The sequence below is a fragment of the Chlamydomonas reinhardtii genome, chromosome 5 (genome assembly GCF_000002595.2).
Source record: "Chlamydomonas reinhardtii strain CC-503 cw92 mt+ chromosome 5, whole genome shotgun sequence".
Taxonomy (NCBI): Eukaryota; Viridiplantae; Chlorophyta; class Chlorophyceae; order Chlamydomonadales; family Chlamydomonadaceae; genus Chlamydomonas; species Chlamydomonas reinhardtii.
The window spans coordinates 483200-494682 of record NC_057008.1 but is presented as its reverse complement, the minus strand read 5'-3'; the positions used below and the strand labels follow the sequence as shown (position 1 = coordinate 494682).

At 65.2% G+C, this 11483-nt stretch overlaps 3 protein-coding genes across 3 annotated transcripts in view; all 3 read left to right on the top strand.

The window, feature by feature from the left end:
• The first annotated feature begins 2760 nt into the window (after positions 1-2760).
• Positions 2761-3519, top strand: CHLRE_05g232455v5 (uncharacterized protein). Its single transcript, XM_043062155.1, has one exon. It carries the CDS (start codon positions 2821-2823, stop codon positions 3013-3015), a length of 195 nt encoding a protein of 64 aa, XP_042924559.1. The 5' UTR covers positions 2761-2820; the 3' UTR covers positions 3016-3519.
• A 1771-nt stretch (positions 3520-5290) lies between these two features.
• CHLRE_05g232454v5 (uncharacterized protein) lies at positions 5291-7759 on the top strand. Its single transcript, XM_043062154.1, has 3 exons — positions 5291-5438; positions 5540-6120; positions 6467-7759. The coding sequence occupies exons 1-3, from the start codon at positions 5321-5323 to the stop codon at positions 6908-6910; spliced, it is 1143 nt and encodes a 380-aa protein (XP_042924558.1). The 5' UTR covers positions 5291-5320; the 3' UTR covers positions 6911-7759.
• Positions 7760-8670: 911 nt separating this feature from the next.
• Positions 8671-11483, top strand: part of CHLRE_05g232450v5 (uncharacterized protein) — a 4053-nt gene continuing 1240 nt past the window's right edge. Inside the window, exons 1-4 of the mRNA XM_043062153.1 lie at positions 8671-9162; positions 9321-9929; positions 10452-10647; positions 11155-11343. Of these exons, the coding sequence (XP_042924557.1) occupies positions 9364-9929; positions 10452-10647; positions 11155-11343 (951 nt within the window). The 5' untranslated portion in view covers positions 8671-9162; positions 9321-9363. The remainder of the gene's footprint in view (positions 9163-9320; positions 9930-10451; positions 10648-11154; positions 11344-11483) is intronic.

Genomic DNA, 11483 nt, shown 5'->3' with positions numbered 1-11483 from the left:
TCGTCCGCGACTTGAGCGGAGACAACATGCTGGGCCCCAACGCAGGCGGCAGTAGCAGCAGCGTGGTGTCAGCCAGTGCTGGTGGTGGCAGCTCCAGGAGCGCCGCCGCCGTCTTCGACGTGCCCGTCGTTGACTCCGGCACCTTCGCTCACATCACGCCGCTCCTGCACCGGCGCTGCCGCTGTAGCTGCTGCTGCCGAGGCCTCGGAGGGCCAGGCTGCTGCGGCTGGTGCTGATGCTACTGCTGCTACCGCGGACCCCACCCGCGGAGCTGCGCAGGCCGAGCCCGCCGGGTGGCTGCGCAGGCCGGGCCCGCCGTTGTCCCACCCAACTGGCTGAGAATCCGGGTTCACTGCTGCAATGGCTGTGGCGGCGAACACGCTGATGCTGTCGTACAGCTGCTGTCGTACACACCGCCCCCCGCCGCCGCAGACGTAGCAGCATTGACAGCTGCTGAAAACTGCAAGGGAACATTCTGAGGGCAAGGGGCGAAGCCGCCGCCAGCGCCATAGGCGCCAGCGGCTCAGCAGCAATATGCTGCTAGTGCATGGTGGTCCGCACCAGCACCAGAGGCGCTAGCGCAAGAGCAGGTTGGGGACAGATGTGTCGCCACAACAACACCGCACAGGCTTGCCCGCCCAGTCCCAACTGCGGCGAACGAGAATACTGCGAAGCCCATTGGCCCACTGCACGTCCCACATCACAAATGAATTGCCACTTACACAGCAGATAGCCTGGCAAGGGCTACCATCACCGCTGCCCACTGGTATGGTGATGAGATGCTGCGCCTGCCGCCGCTGCTTTACGGCGCGGCGGAACCAGGGTTGGCCATTTGCCGCCGCTGCCCGCAGGCGCGGCAGCACTTCCCGCCACCAGCGCTGCGGCATCGCTGTTACTGCCAGCCGCACGCATGCTTAGGCGGGGAAATAGCTTCGACCGTCCTGACTCCGGGAGAAGCGCGATAGGGCAGGCTGCAGACGCCACGCCTGGGCTGCCAACACACACCCCACTGCTGCGACTCACGCCGAAATACAGAGGGAAGCTGCACGTGGCAGCGTGACATGGGAGCGGGGTAACGCATCTGCTGCACAGTTCCGCCGTCGCTGGCGAAACCTCCCCCTGCTACCGCACACCGCTGCTGCGAGTGCTGGAGATGAGCAACGTACCATAGGTCAGCAGCCGCCGTGCTAGCCGCATAAACTCAGAACGGCGACCTGCCGTCGCTGCTAATCACATAGCGCGCCGTTGCTGCTACTGCTGCTGGGCCGGGTCCGGCCGCGCTGTACGTAGCTTAGATGCTGAAGTCACTGCTGCTGGCGAAGTCTCCCAGCCCTCGCCAGCGCTGTGCACACCGCCACCGGTCATGCCGTGACTACCTGCGCACCCGCCGAAGCCATTGGCCCGGCGGCGCTGCAGGCGCGGAGGCATCACCACCGGTAACCCAATCCCGCGGCTGATACCCACACGTGAAGCACCTACTTGGAGGGCAGCAAGACCACCCGTAGTCCGCGGCCGCCGCAAAGACACACGTCCAGCGACGCCGCTGCCGCCGCCGTAGCTCGCAGGCACGGCGCGCTGCTTGCTGCTGCCACAACTGCAAAGTCGACTGCAGTGATGAGGCACAAGGGAGGGGGACAGCAGGCAGCCACCAAGGCACGGGGCCCCGGCACGCTGCTGCACAAGCGGGCACCCTGTGGCGGGCCGCTGCGCACTGCTGTCTGCCGCTACCAACGCGAGGGACGCGCAGTAGCAGGCCTGCTGACGCTACGCTACTGCCGCGGTCTGCCAGCCCGCGGTCTCGCTATAGCTTCTGCGCCCGCCGGCACGTCAGTGACGCCGGCGGTGCAGGTGCCAAGGGCCCAGCGCTGACTATGCCGCCGCCAGCCCGACCAGGTCCATAAAGCACGATCAGCAGCACCACCATATCCCGCTGCCACCGCTGTCCACGCCGCGCGACGCCCCCGCAACTGCCAACCCCGCCAGCAGTTGAGCCCACTGCCCTACTGCTGCGGCGGTGGAGCTACGCTGAGGCACAATGCCCGCGACGCGACCGGTGGAGACACTCACTCAATATTGAAGTGCCCATGCAGGCTGCTGTGGCGATGACGCTGCTGCAGCACTGCAGTTGCTGTCGCCCCCGCAGCTGCTGCCGCCGCTGCAGCCCGAAGGGGCGCGGCGCGCGCGCTGCAGCCGCCGCAGCCGGTTGACTCGGCCGGGGCGCACAGCTCCCACCCCTAGACACCTGACGGCGAGGCGCCGGACTGCTGCTGGAGAGTAGACGCTCCGCGAAAGCAAGCAGTCGTCCGCCGAGAGGGAGACGAGGGGGGGAAGGAGAGCAAACCGAAAGCGTCCGGGTTTCGCACACCCGTTATCGCGACCTAACAAAGCCGGAGTCACTAAGCACAACCTACCGCGCGCGGGTCACCGCAACGCGGGGCTCATAACCTGTTGGAGATATTGGGGTCGGCTGGCTAGGACTCACGGCGGGTGCGTTACACACGAGCGCAGCTATGCTGCCTGGCACCGTATTGGGGGGTCTGGTCCGCTACATCCTGCGTGTGTAGTTAGCAAAACGTGCGCTCTAGCCGGGGCAATACCCCCCGGGCGCCACGCCTGCGGCCTGGGACTGGCTGACAGACGTGACCGGCCACGAGCCGTCAACTGCCGCACTGACCTCGCCTATCACGCGGTTCGGGACGCAACCTTGCGGGACTCACGCCCGCAAACCCCAAATAACCAACACTCCCCCTCGGACCGAACCGGGTCCAACAGTCAACCGCCACATGACAGCCAACTAACAACAAGGGGAACAGGCACCACATGGCGGCCATTGATTGCGCAGCTCCGTTGAGGCTGCACGTCACGCCGTCGCCACAGTTTGCGCCGACCAGCCTGGACAGCAGCTCTAGCGTAACGGCTGGCTGCCTGCTTGTGCCAGCTTTGCGTGACTCAGTGGAGCCTAGAGTGACGGCGTCATCAGCAGCGGCGGTGTGCGCGCCTGATGCGCCCGTGTAATTTGAGCCTGGTTGGCAGCTTGGGTATAGCATATGGGCAGCGACTGGTGGCAGTGTGACTTGTGGTACGCGCGCCTGTGTTGCAGTGCATAGGGTCAACTAGCTAGCTGTGCCAGACGTGCTTCTTTGAGGGGGAGGTAATTCCTCCTCTGCGGCCAGTGATTGGCCTTGCCTGTTCCCCTTGTTGTTAGTTGGCTGTCATGAGGCGGTTGACTGTTGGACCCGGTTCGGTCCGAGGGGGAGTGTTGGTTATTTGGGGTTTGCGGGCGTGAGTCCCGCAAGGTTGCGTCCCGAACCGCGTGATAGGCGAGGTCAGTGCGGCAGTTGACGGCTCGTGGCCGGTCACGTCTGTCAGCCAGTCCCAGGCCGCAGGCGTGGCGCCCGGGGGGTATTGCCCCGGCTAGAGCGCACGTTTTGCTAACTACACACGCAGGATGTAGCGGACCAGACCCCCCAATACGGTGCCAGGCAGCATAGCTGCGCTCGTGTGTAACGCACCCGCCGTGAGTCCTAGCCAGCCGACCCCAATATCTCCAACAGGTTATGAGCCCCGCGTTGCGGTGACCCGCGCGCGGTAGGTTGTGCTTAGTGACTCCGGCTTTGTTAGGTCGCGATAACGGGTGTGCGAAACCCGGACGCTTTCGGTTTGCTCTCCTTCCCCCCCTCGTCTCCCTCTCGGCGGACGACTGCTTGCTTTCGCGGAGCGTCTACTCTCCAGCAGCAGTCCGGCGCCTCGCCGTCAGGTGTCTAGGGGTGGGAGCTGTGCGCCCCGGCCGAGTCAACCGGCTGCGGCGGCTAGCTGCAGCGCGCGCGCCGCGCCCCTTCGGGCTGCAGCGGCGGCAGCAGCTGCGGGGGCGACAGCAACTGCAGTGCTGCAGCAGCGTCATCGCCACAGCAGCCTGCATGGGCACTTCAATATTGAGTGAGTGTCTCCACCGGTCGCGTCGCGGGCATTGTGCCTCAGCGTAGCTCCACCGCCGCAGCAGTAGGGCAGTGGGCTCAACTGCTGGCGGGGTTGGCAGTTGCGGGGGCGTCGCGCGGCGTGGACAGCGGTGGCAGCGGGATATGGTGGTGCTGCTGATCGTGCTTTATGGACCTGGTCGGGCTGGCGGCGGCATAGTCAGCGCTGGGCCCTTGGCACCTGCACCGCCGGCGTCACTGACGTGCCGGCGGGCGCAGAAGCTATAGCGAGACCGCGGGCTGGCAGACCGCGGCAGTAGCGTAGCGTCAGCAGGCCTGCTACTGCGCGTCCCTCGCGTTGGTAGCGGCAGACAGCAGTGCGCAGCGGCCCGCCACAGGGTGCCCGCTTGTGCAGCAGCGTGCCGGGGCCCCGTGCCTTGGTGGCTGCCTGCTGTCCCCCTCCCTTGTGCCTCATCACTGCAGTCGACTTTGCAGTTGTGGCAGCAGCAAGCAGCGCGCCGTGCCTGCGAGCTACGGCGGCGGCAGCGGCGTCGCTGGACGTGTGTCTTTGCGGCGGCCGCGGACTACGGGTGGTCTTGCTGCCCTCCAAGTAGGTGCTTCACGTGTGGGTATCAGCCGCGGGATTGGGTTACCGGTGGTGATGCCTCCGCGCCTGCAGCGCCGCCGAGCCAATGGCTTCGGCGGGTGAGCAGGTAGTCACGGCATGACCGGTGGCGGTGTGCACAGCGCTGGCGTGGGCTGGGAGACTTCGCCAGCAGCAGTGACTTCAGCATCTCAGCTACAGCGCGGCCGGACCCGGCCCAGCAGCGGTAGCAGCAACGGCGCGCTATGTGATTAGCAGCGACGGCAGGCCGCCGTTCTGAGTTTATGCGGCTAGCACGGCGGCTGCTGACCTATGGTACGTTGCTCATCTCCAGCACTCGCAGCAGCGGTGTGCGGTAGCAGGGGGAGGTTTCGCCAGCGACGGCGGAACTGTGCAGCAGATGCGTTACCCCGCTCCCATGTCACGCTGCCACGTGCAGCTTCCCTCTGTATTCCGGCGTGAGTCGCAGCAGTGGGGTGTGTGTTGGCAGCCCAGGCGTGGCGTCTGCAGCCTGCCCTATCGCGCTTCTCCCGGAGTCAGGACGGTCGAAGCTATTTCCCCGCCTAAGCATGCGTGCGGCTGGCAGTAACAGCGATGCCGCAGCGCTGGTGGCGGGAAGTGCTGCCGCGCCTGTGGGCAGCGGCGGCAAATGGCCAACCCTGGTTCCGCCGCGCCGTAAAGCAGCGGCGGCAGGCGCAGCATCTCATCACCATACCAGTGGGCAGCGGTGATGGTAGCCCTTGCCAGGCTATCTGCTGTGTAAGTGGCAATTCATTTGTGATGTGGGACGTGCAGTGGGCCAATGGGCTTCGCAGTATTCTCGTTCGCCGCAGTTGGGACTGGGCGGGCAAGCCTGTGCGGTGTTGTTGTGGCGACACATCTGTCCCCAACCTGCTCTTGCGCTAGCGCCTCTGGTGCTGGTGCGGACCACCATGCACTAGCAGCATATTGCTGCTGAGCCGCTGGCGCCTATGGCGCTGGCGGCGGCTTCGCCCCTTGCCCTCAGAATGTTCCCTTGCAGTTTTCAGCAGCTGTCAATGCTGCTACGTCTGCGGCGGCGGGGGGCGGTGTGTACGACAGCAGCTGTACGACAGCATCAGCGTGTTCGCCGCCACAGCCATTGCAGCAGTGAACCCGGATTCTCAGCCAGTTGGGTGGGACAACGGCGGGCCCGGCCTGCGCAGCCACCCGGCGGGCTCGGCCTGCGCAGCTCCGCGGGTGGGGTCCGCGGTAGCAGCAGTAGCATCAGCACCAGCCGCAGCAGCCTGGCCCTCCGAGGCCTCGGCAGCAGCAGCTACAGCGGCAGCGCCGCGCCGTCGCCGACGGGCGCGAGCAGCAGCCTGCTGTCCTTTCCCCACCGCGCGGTTGTCCTGGACCACCAGTTCCGGCGGCCACGTGTTCGTCGTCCGCGACTTGAGCGGAGACAACATGCTGGGCCCCAACGCAGGCGGCAGTAGCAGCAGCGTGGTGTCAGCCAGTGCTGGTGGTGGCAGCTCCAGGAGCGCCGCCGCCGTCTTCGACGTGCCCGTCGTTGACTCCGGCACCTTCGCTCACATCACGCCGCTCCTGCACCTGCTTCACGACTTCAAGCTGACCTCGAGAGTGAGTCACGTGCTGTGGGGGGATGGTCGCAGCAGCCCAGTCAAGGGATTGGGGACTCTCCGGATGCTCTCGGGAGGCCAGCTCGTGGACGTGACGGGCGTGCTGTACGTGCCAGCAGCCCACCTCACCCTGCTATCCGTGCGCCGGCTGGCGGCCAGCGGCACTAGGGTAGTCTTCGAGGGGGGGGGACGTGACCATAGGGCACGCCGGCCACATCCTCTTGCGCGGCCGGCTGCGCGACGGTCAGTACCCGCTGTCAGTGACCATGATGCCCGCCGTCATGGCGGCGCCCGCCATGGCGCCGCCGGCGGCCGGCGGCGGCCCCGCCGCGCCCACCGCGCCCCAGGGCGACAGCGGCGCCGCCGCCTCTGGTCACGACAGCGGCACACACACCACCGCCGCGCCTTCGGGCAGCGGCGGACCCAGCTCCAGCAGCAGCGCCAGCGCCGGTTCCAGCAGCAGCCACCCGGCGGGCGCGGCCTGCGCAGCCACCCGGCTGCTGCGGCCGGCGCTGCCACCTCGGCGGCTGCCGACCGCGCTACCTCATGGCGGCTGCGGGCGGTGCTGCCATCTCGGGCGGGTGCCGACCGCGCTGCCTCATGGCGGCTGCGGGCGGCGCTGCCACCTCCGGCGGCTGCCGACCGCGCTGCCTCATGGCGGCTGCGGGCGGCGCTGCCACCTCGGCGGCTGCCGACCGCGCTGCCTCATGGCGGCTGCGGGCGGTGCTGCCATCTCGTGTGGCATGGCGTTGCCACGCGCGTCGCATTCGTGTGCACGCGATGCGGTGTGATAGCTTGTGTGCCGTCTCAGGTCAGCCGGGGACCTGGAGCCGCAGCAAGCCTCCTTCGCAGATCATGTTCTTACGATCTATAATCGTACTTTATGAACGTATGCCAGTGGCGCGCGCGAAAGGAACTGGTGCAGCTGGTTTTCGTGGGTTTGGTCTAGAGCGCTAGAGTAGTATGTAAAGCGCATCTGATATCCATGGGACGTACGAGATATACCGCACACGAGCACACAGGCCTGCAATAAAATGGGCCTGTGAATGCTACACAATGCTCCCCTCCGAGCCTAAATGCAAGGGTGTGGGAAATGGTAAGGTAGGTGGTACAAAAGAAACGCTATGCTGCACGAGCTTGCTAGCATTACTGCTATTGATGGTATGGCATGCGTGGTGTGATAGAGTGTGGATCTGCGGAATGCAAGTGTGTTGTTTGAGCGAAGTACAGGAGTGCGGAGAAGTCAGCCCTTGGTTGTCAGCCGTTCGAGTTCTAGCAGAGTGACAGCACTTTGAGAGGTCGTCCCGTCATTCAAGGCTGTCCTAAGATAGTGATGCGTGCTGAGCCCCTTGGAGGGGTGGAAACACGCGGGCTGCAGCGGCTTTGTCTTTACTAAGGGTAGTACGTTAGTCTTTGCTTGAGTGTGCGTGCCGCGAGCTCGTGGCAGCGGCTGCTTGTCGTAACTGCAAGAAGTGACGCTGGCTTGCTCAGCCCCAGTGGGTACGCATGGTACGGGTAATTAGGTTGGTCCCGAGTAGTAAGGCCTCCCCCGAGGAATCGGAGGGGTCCAGGAGTCGTACGGGTGTAAAGCAGGGGGGGGGCAAGTCCCCTGGTGTAAAGCTGTGTAAAGTCCTTGGGCCGAACGATACTGGGCAGCGCGCTACAAAGCGGCATCGGCGCCCACCCGCCCGCCAGCCGTTTCTGGGCTGGGGCCCGCAGGGCAGCCCCGGCCCGGGGAGGGCCCCCCCGGCACTGCTGGGCAGGCGCAGGGAGCCTGAGCCAACCCTTAGCCACCCTGCTGCGCATGTGAGCCCCTGGCCCTACCTGGGCCTCCCCTGCCCTGGCCCCCGCACACCCTTAGGTCTCAAGGCGCCCTCACAATGGTGTATACTACCGTAGTGACTCCGCATGGTATCAACTAGCAGTGTGCGGCTGTCTGACCGCACCAGTATCAGCCGTGGCAGCCGTGGCGCCCGTGGTAAATGTCAACTACAAGAATGAAGCACACGCTGTGGCGTTGTGGCACCGCTCCCGGGCAGGTCCTCCGCCGCCTGGTCTCGTCTTTGACACCAGTGGGCTCGGGCGCAGTGCTGCAGCAGGCACGGGCGCTTCCACTCAAACTTCATGCGCGTTTGACAAAACATCCACATCCAGAGGGGTGCAAGGCGTGGGTGCAGGGCTTTCCCCCAGACAACCACGTGTTGAGGTGTGATGTATGAGGCTCACGCAACAACACAATCGTCATCAAGCCCAACCGCGAGGCAGGGCGCGTTGTCGGCGCTGGCTTGAGCTGCCTTGGCATTGCTCGGCTGAACGCCCTTGACCCCTGCCCTGGACACGCAGACGCCGGTAGCCGCGTCTGTCGCGTGGTCAATCAGATGCAGTTTGCCACCTGCGATGGCCCAGCAGTGACGCCGAAACGCACATGTCGCCACTGCGCTTCTGCGAGGCCATGAATCTAAGCGCGGCTGGTGTGCAGTTGTAAACCGGCATCGGATGGGCGGGCGCATTTCTATTGCTTGCGTGTGGACTGAGGTACAACAATGAATACCAGAGGCAATGCTACTTACAATGAGCCCGCAAAGCAGCAATCAAAGCCTCGCGACGGTCGAGACGGTTATGCGCGCTCCAATCAAACCCAATCGCTTTGCCACAGTATCAGTTTATACCTCGATAATAATATTTCGGGCCCTGCAACTTTCCCGTCGGACAGCCTGTGGGATGAACAGCAGGTCGAACGTTCATTCGAAAGGCGGGCCCGCCTCTTGACCCAAATACATTCAACATCCATTTTTGCACAGTCTTATTTCATAAACTTGGATACGCAAAGCAACTGGGGTTTGAGCTTGGAGCACTGAAAGCAAAACCTGCGAAACTCCTGCTGCAAACGATTGGCCTCGCGTGTGATAGTCCTCAGATTTCCAACGCTTTACACACACGTTTTCTTTGAGTGTATCGAACCTCTGAGTGGTCGGCTTCAACACTGCAACATCCAGCGCAGCGGTCCAGGGGCTTTTAGACAAGCGCGCTTCCTTACTACCAGGTGTGATTACTAAATGTAGGCGCGTATGAGTGCGACCACAGCTATGGGTTCTTCTGGGTTTGAGTCGTAGTTGGCTGGGCGGGCGCTCGCGACCTACGCGAACTGCGGCCGATGAGATTCCCTTGCGCGCCCCGACGCTGCTATATGATGAACTGCAGAGCAGCTGCACCTCGCGATCACCATTGCTGGGGTGTGGCAAAAATGACTGTGCCGAGCGTGCCAGGCCAGTCCTCTGGCGCACGCGAACATCGCCCCGGTCACCATCAGCGGGACCTCAGGCGCAGCTTTGATGCGTCAGGGAGCGCTCATCATGCCGAGGCCCCGACCAGCAGCGCAGCTCAGGATCAGCGTGGGAAGCACCGGCGGTGCAGGCTGCGCCAGTGGACACGCCGCTCCCTAGGGCGGACACGGCTGCTGGGCGCGTTCGCGCCGCCCTGCCTCACCTCCCCACCGCAGCTGGCGCTGCTGCTGGTGCTGCTGCCAGCGCTGCTGCATCCCATTGAGCTCTCGGTGTCTAGAGCCCTGTACGGAGCCGGGGATGCAGGGGGTCTAGGCAAAGGCAACGGCGGCGGCGGCGGCGGCGGTGGGGCGTGGACACCGACCTGGCGGGCGCCGCCATCCCCCCTGGCTGGCGCCGCGGCGCAGGACGCGGGTGCCGGTGCCGGTGCCGGTGCGGGTGCGGGTGAGGGCGCTGGGAGTCAGTGTGGGCCGCGGTACACAGGGATGGTGGAGCTGGCGGCGGCGACCTGCAGCAGGCACGAGTACACGTGAGTGCGGGGAGGGGAGGCGCAGGGGAAGGGGGGGAGGGGGACAAGCAAGCGAGCAAGCAAGGCGACGCGTATCGTTGGTCATCGCCGCAGGCCGGCCGGTATGCGCCGTACCTGGATGGGAGCATGTGCTCATATCAAAGGGGGGAAAGTTTGTGCGCCCGAGCCTTGAGAACATATGGGTCCCAGTTGTCAAGGAATCGTCGCCCAACCTTGGAATGCAGCGCAAGACGAGCGCCCGATGCCCGCTTCCTGCATCGGTACCCCATATGCCACGCATGCCCTTGCTACCATTTCCGGACTGGAACCCCCATCCCCCGGGCCCCGAACCCCGAACCCCATCCTCCTCCCTCCTCCACCCCTCCGTCGTCCCCTCCCGGCCCCCAATCATCGCTTGCAACTCACGCCTCTGCCTGTTCTCCGCTAGTTTAGCTCGGTTTGGTTTGGGCTGGGCTGGCCTTTACAACCCCCTCCTGCCTCCCTCCTCCCCTCCCTCCCATTCCTCCCTCCCCCGCGATCCAGCCCCGGCAACTACACCATGTTCCTGGACTCGCGGCACCGGCAGCTGGGCCAGAGCGGCCTGGGCGACCGCGGCCGGCTGCTGGCGGCGCTGCAGCGCTACCGCGAGGGCGGGAACCTCACGGTGGGCGTCGTCGGCGGCTCCATCGCGGCGGGACAGGGCGCGCATGATGCCCCCGCCTTCCCGTACTGGCTCAAGGTGAGCGTGTGTGTGGGTGTGTGCGTGTGTGTGGGGGGGGGGGAGGAGTTATGTGCCCGGGCCCCATGAAGAGCTCCCATCATCGTCTGACGGCCCACCCAGTCACGGAAGTTCAAGCCGAGCGCGCCAGTAGTAACCTGGGCGGCGGAATGTGTGTGGGGGGGGGCGTGGGTGGGGTTTGGGGGGGGGGATGGAATGGGGTGAATGGACGGGCCAGGCTGGTCAGGGAGAGGCGCGTGGCGAGGGCTCCGTGGGTGGAGGGAGTGCAGCAGGTGCAAGAGCAAGACCTTTGCTTCCATGTCCACCTCCACATGCCCCTGCACCCACCACCCCCTTGCCCCTGTCACCCCCCATCCCCCCGCCCCCACCTTGAACCCCCCGCCCCCACCACATCCTCCGACCTCAACCCCCTTACCTCAACCCCCGACCTCAACCCCCGACCTCAACTCCCGACCTCAAACCCCAATCCCACTCCCCCCCTCTGGACCCCACCCCCCCCCCGCGCAGCAAATCCTGGAGTCGCAGCTTCCGGGCGGCTCCGGCCGGGTGCGGCTCAACAACGGCGCCATGCCGGGCACCAGCAGCGCCTACATGAGCACCTGCCACAACGTGCACGTGCCTCCGGACGTGGACATTGTCATTCTGGAGTACGCCCTCAACGACGAGGAAATGCCCATGCCGCACATGAACAACGGGGTGAGAGGGGGGTTGTAGATACCAGCCCGAACGGGGGGAGAGGGGGAAAGAGGGAAGGAGAGGTTGGGTTTAGGGGCTGGGGGGTTTGGGGGGGGCTGGGGGTTTGGGGGTACGGGGGTACGGGGTGGTGGGGGGTGGGT